This window comes from Solea solea, chromosome 17 (genome assembly GCF_958295425.1).
Source record: "Solea solea chromosome 17, fSolSol10.1, whole genome shotgun sequence".
Lineage (NCBI taxonomy): Eukaryota > Metazoa > Chordata > Actinopteri > Pleuronectiformes > Soleidae > Solea > Solea solea.
The window spans coordinates 9,222,790-9,233,980 of record NC_081150.1 but is presented as its reverse complement, the minus strand read 5'-3'; the positions used below and the strand labels follow the sequence as shown (position 1 = coordinate 9,233,980).

At 40.9% G+C, this 11,191-nt stretch overlaps 1 protein-coding gene across 1 annotated transcript; it reads right to left on the bottom strand.

The window, feature by feature from the left end:
* Positions 1-759: 759 nt before the first annotated feature.
* LOC131443874 (adenylate cyclase type 3-like) lies at positions 760-11,087 on the bottom strand. Its single transcript, XM_058613927.1, has 20 exons — positions 9,705-11,087; positions 8,760-8,909; positions 7,513-7,649; positions 7,297-7,408; positions 7,035-7,162; positions 6,727-6,885; positions 6,506-6,650; positions 6,149-6,256; positions 5,871-5,947; positions 5,615-5,776; positions 5,416-5,503; positions 4,988-5,104; positions 3,871-4,142; positions 3,661-3,742; positions 2,839-2,997; positions 2,098-2,244; positions 1,865-1,981; positions 1,641-1,767; positions 1,419-1,543; positions 760-1,333 (listed from the first exon to the last, which is right to left on the bottom strand). The coding sequence occupies exons 1-20, from the start codon at positions 10,383-10,385 to the stop codon at positions 1,154-1,156; spliced, it is 3,273 nt and encodes a 1,090-aa protein (XP_058469910.1). The 5' UTR covers positions 10,386-11,087; the 3' UTR covers positions 760-1,153.
* Positions 11,088-11,191: the final 104 nt, after the last annotated feature.

Genomic DNA, 11,191 nt, shown 5'->3' with positions numbered 1-11,191 from the left:
AATTTAACATTAGCCGAATGTTTAAACAGTTTTTGAAACCCCTTTTTTGTTCTTGTCATTCACAAGTAAGCCCCACATAATTGTCTGCAAAAAATCTAGTAAGTTATTTAAAAGTTAGAAATGAACAGCAAGTATTTAATTATTAATTGTTCCTGTGTCTTTTGAAATGGGGTTTAGGGCGACTAACTGAGGACAGACCCTGTGTGCAAATGAATGAATCAATTAATGAATTAATAAACAAGTAGCTACTGAATATAAAAGCATCAACAGTTTTCATAATCAGATCAGTTTGCACACTATTATAAATATCAGCTACACTTCACGAATGAACTAGAGAAAGTACACAAACCTCTGCCAAGGCTCACTTTGCCATCACGTCATTTGTTTTATAAAAAGAAACAAATGTTCAATCCAGATCCAGGTCGCTAACACCATCAAATTATTTCCTCTTGGATCATAACCTACATTCCAAAGACCCTGCTTTAACCTAATCAATTTAATTTCATCCTTTGATCTTTGAGTGATGCTGTATGATGCTAATAAATACTGAATACAATTACATTTAATATTTCCCCACCAAAATAAAATGCAATAACACATTTTACATTTTAGGCTGCTGCCTCGATTTAAAACACAACTTTGTATTTCTATATTTGTTTATCATCATTATTATTATTATTGTTGTTATTATTATTATTGTTATTAATATTTCTATACTATACTTTACAACCAGACCTCCTCACAAAACATAGTGCAATTATTTTTTAATACAGAGTGATCAATCTACATTACTTTATAAAACCTGGGCTTTCTGTAAAACAACAAAGGAAAGACATGTTTTGTCCATTCCAAGTTTGCAATTCACATAACACTCTATGAATTAAGTGCAAAGTGATAAAATCCTTGATGCAGAAGCTTTGTGAAACATTAGCATGTGTTTCTGAATTATAATTAACTACAAAATCAGTTTCTGTGCTCATATGCCATATTATTATTTTGTTGAACTGTTCTATTTCCATAAGCTTTACACTGCTACAGTATGTATGAAAAAGATGTAGGTAAATTAACAGTTTATATGAGAAATGGGGGAAAAAGATCATTGTGCCCAGACTTGTCCTTGTGTGAATTACATTTCCCCACACGAGAAAAGTCATCAAAGGTCCCCGACTTGGTGTGGAAGGGTAGTGGTGACTGGACTGTCATTGCTTTTGGGTTTGTCTTTGCCTTTCATAAAGAAAGTTAGTAGCTCCCCTTTCCCTTTGACAAATATTGGCCCTCTTCGGACAAAGCGGAAGCCATATTCCTTTAAGATATCATAGCAGTCCTCCACCACCTGAGGGCAGAATAAAGATAAAATAAGAAAAAAGGCATACATGACGATTTTCCAGTTTGTTGTATATCACGTGTGTTTGTGCTACCTGGATGTTTCCCATCACTCCTGTGGACTCCATTCTGCTGGCCACATTGACTGTGTTGCCCCAGATATCATAGTGAGGTTTACGAGCTCCAATCACCCCAGCGAGAACGCCGCCCTTGTTCAGACCTGAAGGGCATCGTCATAGAAACATGAACATACAAGCATGCAATTGTGCACACAGGCAGACAGATGGATAGACAGACAGGCAGGCAGATGCACTGACCAATTCGTAGCATAAAGTTGTTGAAGGATTGTTTGTTGAGGTTGCTGAGGGTGACTTTCATAGCTAAGGCGAAGTCTGCCAGATCAGAAAGGTGCTGCCAGCGCTCGACTACTGACTGGTCCTCTGGCTGTACAACAACAACAACAACAACATATATTGTCCATGATTATTATTAATCATTATTAACATTGCCAGCACAGATAGAAGCTGCAGAAGTGTCACACCTTGCGGTTGCCATATCCATTTGTGTTGCTCTCTGGTGTGAGTCCTGACGCTGCCATGTAAGTGCTTCCTATTGTCTTGATCTTAGTGATGCATCGGAACTCTTCCCTGTCTAGTAGCTGTTGGAGACAGTGAGTTGTGAATCTCAGAGATTTTAAAACTCTGCGGTTATTGTTATTAACACTGTTAAATCTCAATATGTGCAAACTGCTATAGGATTACTGGCAGCACTCACGCTGTCAAAGTCAGAGATAATCTCATTGAGAATCCTGAGGCACTCAAGGCCTCCGTTGTTAATGCTTTCTTCAGTGTAGAAGTCAGAGAAGTTGGGGATGGAAGCAAACATCACACCTGTCTCATCATAAGACTGGCTGTACAGCTCCTGTGAGTAATGAATGAAGATATTAGTTCTTTCTTATGCAGTGAGAACATCAAAAAAAAACAAATGAGCAGTAAGTTACATGTAATTATACTATACACCACAAGATGGCACTAATATGCAACAGTTTGCATTGCAAGTGTCACATGTATGAAATCATTATTTTTTTGAAGGCAATTAGCAAAAATGTAGGTTGTTGCTCAAGTTACTTTAGATCATTAATTGACTTTTAAGATGAATAATTATGTTAGGAGGCAGGCTTGTGTTTTACTTCTTCATAAAAAGAAAAAAAAAGGCCTTCATTTCTCTCTCTGCATAAAGCATGTGAGTGCTGGCATGTAATATTTTGCTCACTGACCGTAAGCCAACAAACATACAGCCAGCGGGGACCACCCTGAAAGCCATTTAAGTCTACTATTTTATGTTTTCTTTTATTACAATAAAGGGCTGTCGTGAAAATATTCAGTGTTATTGACTTAATTATTTATTAATTGTCTTGTGGGTTGGCTTAAACTGTCCCACATATGACATACATGCTCCATCTAAGACGTACAGGAAACAACCACATATTTAAACCATACTGTAACTCATATGTACCTCATCTCTTTTCTTAGTGCCCAGAAAGTGTTTGGCCACATGTTCTGGCAGCATGTTAGTGACCAGTGCTTCATTCCACCGTCTCATCTCAAACACTTTCTCCTTCTGGTCATGGATGCCAATCTTCCACAGAAAAAGCTGTCTGGACTGATGCTCCAGCTGTACACACAGACAAGACAACAATAATTAATCAAGACACGTGAGTATGTGTCCACCCATCCATCCACATCTGTTATTTTTCCAGGTCATGGTTGCAGTAGGTCAAAAGTAGGACCAGCTTCTTCTGGGGTATCCAAAGGCATTCCCAGGTCAGATGACATACATGATTTCTCAAGCATTTTCTGGGTCAACCTTGAGGACCCCTACCACTTCAGTGTGCCTGGAAGACGTCTAACAGAATGTGCATACGAATCAAATGTCTGAACCCCCTCAACTGACTACACTATTCTGAGCTCCCCTTTGGATATTGGAGCTCCTTAACCTCTCTCTAGAGCTGAGCACAGCTACCCATGGGGAGGAAACTCATTTATCCACTATAGTATCTGCAATCTGTCTTTCTTTTCCCCCAAATCTCATGGGCAGAGGTAAATGGTTGGACAGAAGATACGGTGTTAAACTGAGAGCTTTCCCTTCCAGCTCAGGTTCCTGATCGCCATAACAGTCCAATACATCATCTGCTTTGCTGTTGACACTACTCCAAAATTCCTGTCATTCTTACTCCCGAAAAACACTCTCCAAGATACCGAATCTCCATCCCAAAAGAAAGGTTTTACGCCAACTAAAAGTGACACTGTGTAGGTGTGCAGGACACAAATTACTCACATGACGGGCATAGAAGTAGAAACCAATCATCATGATGATTATCATAATGGTCATCAGGTACTTAGACGGCACTATCAATGTTCTGTACAAAAAAGACATTAACCACTTATTACACTGATCTCATGTTGCATTTCATGACACAAACACATAGCAGAGGCATTATCAACTACCTTATACCTGTTTATTTATTTTCAAAAATCTATTTCGCACCTGTAGGAGCCAAACTGTATAAAGTCATACAGGTCATAAATGTCCCGCCAGCTGTAGATATTGACAGCTCCAGTTGCTGTCACCACCAGCACCATGAGGCCCAGTTTAATCAGCTGGCTGACTTGCACCAACATGGCGGTGGCGATGAGTGACATCACAGCCATGAAGCTGTAGTGTTTTGGATTCGCTATACAGGTTTGGTCACCAAATGACTCCAAAATGGCGCCAGAGCTGCTGTTGAAGACGTGGAAGGACGGTAGGCCACAACTTAGCTGCAAACATTGAAAATAGAAAGAGAAATAGTAATAGTAAGTATCAGATGTGGTGTATTTATCCGTTTACTGACGAGGTCACAATCTGACATGTTTGTGGCAAGATGGGGGAAAAAACAAATGCAGTGTTAATTTGTGTATTTGTTGAAACATAAACCTGGCACAAAAACATTTCTAATTGAACATTGAATATATGAAACAGTGTAATGTTGTGTAATACGATTCTAAACATGTGTATATATGCTGAGAATAAAACTATTACCGTGGCAAAATAGAACACATTTTAAAGTGTGAGCGTCACCTCAACATGACAGCTCTAACACAGAATAATGAATGTTCATGTCGGTGTCCTCTATTCCTGTCAGACCTTGAAGGCAGCAGTGTGTGCAACACGCTGCTCCTGTGGGGCCGTGCCTCATGAACCAGCATGTAGCAAGACAGACAACTAATGGACCCCACTGGGAACACACACTCAGACACATAAAAGGCAGTGATATTTTGATGTGGAAAAAAAGCAGAACCACACAAACGGAAAGACGCACACTGGGGATGGGTGATGTGATGACACACGGCGTGGTAGCACGGTCTGAGTCCAATATTTTGGCATTCATTTCCTTTAAAATTCAAATATCTAATTAACCAAAGTGCACGCCACATATCTAGTTTGTTTATTTATATTTTGCTTTTCTAGTTGTGTCACAATGACCATTTTCTATGACAATGTTGCATATTATTTTGTAACGTAGCGTGTGAGAACTGTTTTTGGCACATTTCTGAAACATGGATACACACACAAACACACACACACACACATTTACAGTTTTTAGAATCTAGTCATGTTTTACCATGTCAGCGATCACAGTCATGGTAAGAACAAATATGGCCGCCATGGCCCATATGTTTCTTGCCCAGCGCGTGTGATCAATCCACAATGAGAACGACACCAACCTCTTGGAGAACATCTGTGAGAACATGATTGAAGTTATCAAGTGTTGTGCACTTAGCGACAAAAAAATAAAAAATAAATCCTGGCTTACTTTTAAACCATGACTCATTTCAGTTTTCTACTGACTGAATTGCACTCCCCACAGGTTCTATAGATGGCTATTTTTAGACCATGTTTTAAAATATAATTTTAAAAACCATGGAAGTACATAAAGAAAATGCAAATTAAGGAACCTTGAACAAATAAGGTGAGCGTACAATGACAGAGATCTTCTGAATACTGTGTGATTATGAGTTGACGTCAATTCAACATCAATTTGTTCCTCACCCTGGGGAAGATGGCAGCCAAGGAGCACACTGTGAGGATTAGCAACAGTAGCTCTCCTATTACAAAAGTGATATAGTTTACAGCCAACCTAGAACAAGAAAAAAAAAATTTCACTCAGTTTCTGACAACCTCAGTGTTTGCAGGTATTTGTGTATTAAAGTAATATTATAAAGGCCGTTCAGCTTGTGGACAAACTCACATTGGGTCTATGAACACCTGCATTGCTGAGATGAAGAAGAGCACCACCATGCAGCAGCAGAAGGCTGCTCCACTTCGTTTCTCCTTCTCCGATGAGTAATGCTCCTCTAGCTTTCCATCCACAAACCACATAGTTACAGGGTTGATCTGATGATCCTTCATTCTGTGAGAAACACAGGTTCACAGTTTTATGCCGACACCATTACAATGCCATGATCACTAATTTCACTCATTTAAAACGTCCCACATTTTCTTACATTTGTTGACTTTCTCTGTCCAGTAGCTCCTGCTGCAGTCGTCTGTTGATTGCTCGCTCCTCAATCACCTTATTCCTCTGAGAGTATGAAAAACAGGTCAGGCAAGGGCAATTATCAAGGGCAATTATCAAGGGCTTAAATGTGATTTATAAACAACATCTGCAATATCTTTACATTTGGCATTTAAATTTTCACTCACTGATTTGAAGCTCCGGTTTGCTTTCAACACAGATTAATGATGAATGTTATATGTTATAAAGACATTCATTGTCGATCACCTCTTGTCTTGACTCGGTGGGTGTTGTCTGGGGTGAGGCCGCGTTTCCATTGGTCGCCGTTGTGTTGATTAACTGGTTTGAATTTCTGTTGGACAGTTTGCTGGGCGTCTAAGGGAGGAGATGCAGGACAATCAGCTGTTGATGCTGAGTTAATAAAGATTAGCCATTTAATACATATGTGTGTGTGTGATACATCTTCATTGACTGGAGATCTTCTCATAGAATATCGTTTTCTGTGTGCAGTGTGGTCATGTGAACTCATTTGACAGTGGTTTGAATGTAACAGGAGTGTGTTTATATTTAAACATTACTCCATACAGTTTTACATAAAAAGAACAGCACTGAGAATGCACTCACATTTGCCTCCTGTTTGGGGTCTAGAACCAAGTAAGTGTCGATGCCTTTCTCCAACAGGTACTCGCACCTCTCTCCACCATTTCCCTCTTCCAGTTCAAATTCTCCGTGCAGACTGTCCTTGGTGCTCTGGGATATATGCACTCTCCTGTGTAGCAGCAGACGTGCCATTTCAATAAAACGCATGAAGGAACTTGACTGTTCTGCATGTTCTACTCTCTTACCCGGGAATCCCTCCAGACTCCATCTTATTAGCCACAGTGACATCTGTGGACCAAACGTCAAACTGCCATCGCTTCTGACCCAGCACTCCTCCCAACACTGTACCCGTGTGGACGCCCACACGCATGTCTACGTCAGTTTTTGTTTTGTCTCGTACGTAACTAGAACAAGAAGGATAGCCAACGGTAAAATGGTGTAAAGGTCCATACTTAAAATCCATTTTAATCCCTTGACATTGCTGTCCTTGCATCCACTTGCCTTTTTTTCCCCAGAGCTCCATAATTAACCTATAAGACAATTCACTACTTACGATATGGCTTCTACCATTGCAAGGCCCATCATTATGGAGCAGGCCGCATGGTCGTCTCTGAAGTCAGGAAGTCCACAGATACAGTAGTAGCAGTCGCCAAGAATCTTAATCCTCAGTTGGTAATGTAGCTGTAAATCGAGGCCAAAAATGCTAAATTAAATTGATTTATTACTCAAAGAGTGGGAGTTATAAACACGCATTTTTCAGCCATTAAAACAATAAAGTCACGATTATCTACATCAAGTAAGATACTGATACTCACATCTGCCAGTTTATCAAACCTGGCAAACAGTTCATTGAGCAGTTTCACCAGCTCCTGGGCACTGCAGGCTGAGGACAGCTGTGTGAAGCCCACGATGTCAGCAAACAGGATGCTGCAAAGAGAGATCGTATGTTGCAAAGTAACACTCAACAAAAACCTCTTCATTACGTCTTAAATGTTTTATTTAAAAAAAAAAGATGATTTTGTGAATCTGACCTGACGTTTTCATGGCGGTACATGTACATGGTGTTGAACTGTTGCTGCTGAACTTCTTTCTCATTGGCCTGGTTCTTCATGCCCTGCAGCATCTCATCAGCGATATGTTTGGGCAGGATGGACAGCAATAGTTCCTCCTACATGGAAACAAGGTCAAGAAAAGTGTGAGATCCTGCGTGTCATGTTTCGGAAATGACAGCAAGAATAAACTGTCCCGAGTGTGTATACACAGCATAGAATCCTCAGGAGATGCTGTCAACTGTTAGATTGTCTTCTGGTTGGCTGCTCGTATCTGTCTCGTTTCCCAGTAAAAAGGCAGTCTGGGAATTCTACCTCCACTCTTTCTTTTGTGTCTGTCCATCATATCACCACCTAAACAGCTCTCATGGGTCTGCACCCGTCTTTCCTCACATTGTCACAGTCGGGAGAGAAGTGAGTGAGTATGAATTAAAGGAGCATAATCGAGGTTGGAGACAGCATAGATTACATTGTCTTTGACTTAAATAAATAACGCATTAGATCAGTTTTCAAATACCAGCACCACTGGGGAATGAGAGTATTTAGCGTAAAATGGCCGTGAAAGAAAAACTGTATAATTTTCGGTTAATTGACAATTTGATTCCACTTAAATGCTATTGAAGCGCCAACTGTGTCTTCAGTCTTTCATCCCAATAATGAAAATGAAAGCCTTCATCTATACCAGACTGGTTACATTATCTAATGAGCAGATGAATATAACATATACATATATAAAAAATGGAAATCCATATTTTTTTCCAGAGACACAGATGCATCACCAAATAAAATTGCAGAATCTTCAAGCATTTTACTTAAGAATTATTAAATAAAACATGCATATTTACTCAGATATATTTTGGAAATTACTGGTTTATCTGGTTTATTCATTCAAATGTTACAGACATCTTTAAATAGTGGGTCCCCAGATATAAAGTTTGGGAAACACTGCTTTACAACATCAAACCACACTTTCCCGCTATTCTTCTGAAGGTTGCACTCTTAAGTCACATGACTGAACTGTGAACTGTGTCAGGTCCCTGACGGTGTCTCTGCCGGAGAAAACAAGTGTCTCTCTAATCGACCCATTAGTCTAACACTGAGCAAAACACATCATAATGAGGGCAGCACAGGGTGTTCTACCTGCAGGAGTATTTGTGTGCCTGTGCATATGTGCAGTGCATACAGTCTACCCAAATTAAGACAATGTCCTCAATGTGTGTCCCACTCACCTGCTGGGTACTCTGCTCCTCCAGGGTAACTTTGACCTCTAATGACTGACGCGCTTCCAGAAACGCTATCCTGTACTTCCTGTCCGCCATGTAGTACGATATCACACCCACTGCGGCTGCACACAGGTACAGCATGATGTTGGCTAAAAGCTGAAGGATGAAGAATAAGAGAAGATGCATGTTCACATTTGTTATTGAATTGTTATTATTTTAATAGTTAATAGTTATTGAATTATCAAGCGTGTTCCAATGTTTTAAGTATATGAGAATAAAGTAATGTGTACAACTTTATGCTGAACTGTTGTAGCTACTGAATTAATAATTTATCCCATAAACATTGCAAAACGCAGATTAACTGTTTTTTTTTGGTGTTGTTGTTTTTTAAATGTAACCAAGATGCCACAAAAACATGGTTGGATTTGGCCTTTCAGAATAAAGGTACAGTATTAAATCAAACAAACTGCAATTTATCCACATGAATAAAACATGTGACGGAAAAGAAACAAATACAGAAAGGGCAGTTTCTTTATCTTTTTTCATCAGGGGATAGCTTTGGGTAGTAGGTCATCTTCCCCAACCAAGAAGGTTGGGGGTTTGATCCCTAGTTCTTCTATTCCCTGGTTCAATGCCCTTGACAAGACACTGTACCCCAGGTTGCTGGCATGTGTGAATGGGAGAACCTTGGTGTAAAGTGCTTTGAGGGGTCACCAAGACTAAAAAAAAGTGCTATACTGTATATACAGATCATATAATGAGTTATACTGGATTTAGTGTGAATGTTTTGTGGTCCAAAATGCTTAAGGCAATGCATTTCCAAATGTTGAACACTGTGTCTTGAACTCAATAAAAAATCATTTTAAAGTTCGGAAGATGATGATATAATGCAAGAACAGGCACAGGTGTGTGTGATGTGCTTTTGACACGTTTTTCAGACGCAGTATTTACCTGTCTCACCAACATGGGGCCCTCCAGGTTGGCACCAAACCTTTGAGCAACGGTCACCCCTAAAACCAGGGTGTGTATCCCAGAGGAGAGGGCGGTGAGCAGCAGGAGCGACACCAGGTTCAGTGGAAGGGTCATAAACATGGAGAACGCAAAGAAGGCCTGCCAGCCCACTGAGTCACTGGCATGAGAGAAACGCTCATAGTTCAGTCCCATATAACATAAGACGTGGACGCTGATCATGAGCCACAGTACGTATGGCACAGCTCCGCGGGAGACAGGTGATGTGGGGAGCTTCTGGAACCTGCACAGCGCGTACACGACTATGTCCGCGGCCAAACCCACGACTGCCACCACCACCATCGCCAGCTTGTCGTCGGTGTACACCACCGCGCACATGATGATGATGAAGCTGTTGAAAAGAGCAGCAAAAATCGCCAAAACCAGCAGGTTATCCTGTCTCTGGCGGCGGAAGTAGTTCTGGTAAAGCCTCTCCAGTGAGTCGGGCGTAAAGGTGAGGCGCACTGCGCGCGGCAGGCACCTGCAGCAGCGCGACTGCACCACGGTCAACTCCCGCGTCCGACCCGCTCCATGACCCGGGTCAGTGGTAATCTGCACTGGATACTCGACAGAGCATTCCGTAGACTGATCCGTCTCCGTTGTAGGAATCCGGTTCAGGGACATTTTGGATCATTAATGGTAATCCTCTTGATTCATGTAATACTGCGTTATTGATCCTGAAGTGCACAGAACGCACAGATCCATGGAAAAGCTGTGAGGCGGTCCATCTCAGTGTTTACACATGGAGTTAACTACATGATCAAAATGTTTAATGGTGCAAACAAATCATGCACAGGAGTAACTTCAGTGCAGATAATCAGAGAAAGCATCCAGAGGGCGTAAACCTGCGCCAAGGCCAGGTTTCAGTCTCCCACATTGTGAAGTAGCATTGTGAAGTAGCACTTCAACCTGCTTCCTTAGACAACGTTATCTAAATCCATCCTTTGCTTTGTGAGATATGATGCTCACAGACTCACAGCCAAAATCATCACCTCCTTTACATCCAACATAGCGTATTTGAAATGTTTCTTACCTTTTGACTTAAATACCATGTTCCTTGATGTAATTACATTGCCATTTGACTTTTTAACACACACACACTGGAGTTTGTTTCAGTAGAAAACCGTTCTGCAGCTTCTTCTCACAGTTGAAGTCCCACTTGATGCCACGACAGACCAACAAAAACACGATCCACAGGTGGATGTCCATTCCATGTCTTCAGACAGGGTTAGAATGACTCCATACTCTGGTGAACAAACTCATATTTCTTTTAATCACTGGTGAGCTCTCCACAAAAGCAAACATCTAGTCTAAGATGTAAGATGATTGTCGTCTCTCTCCTCCCACTCCTCCCCTCCCTTTGCTATCCAGCAAATCCTCTGTTACTGTTGCTAAGATGAAACCAAAGTAACTGCTGGTCTGTAATCACG

Coding starts and splice junctions, on each gene's coding strand:
- LOC131443874 (XM_058613927.1), bottom strand. CDS start 10,385: ATGTCCCTGAACCGGATTCCTACAACGGAGACGGATCAGTCTACGGAA. Junction 6,651..6,726: donor GAGTCTGGAGGGATTCCCGG/GTAAGAGAGTAG, acceptor GCTGCTACACAG/GAGAGTGCATATATCCCAGA. Junction 4,143..4,987: donor TGACTGTGATCGCTGACATG/GTAAAACATGAC, acceptor CAATGTTTGCAG/CTAAGTTGTGGCCTACCGTC.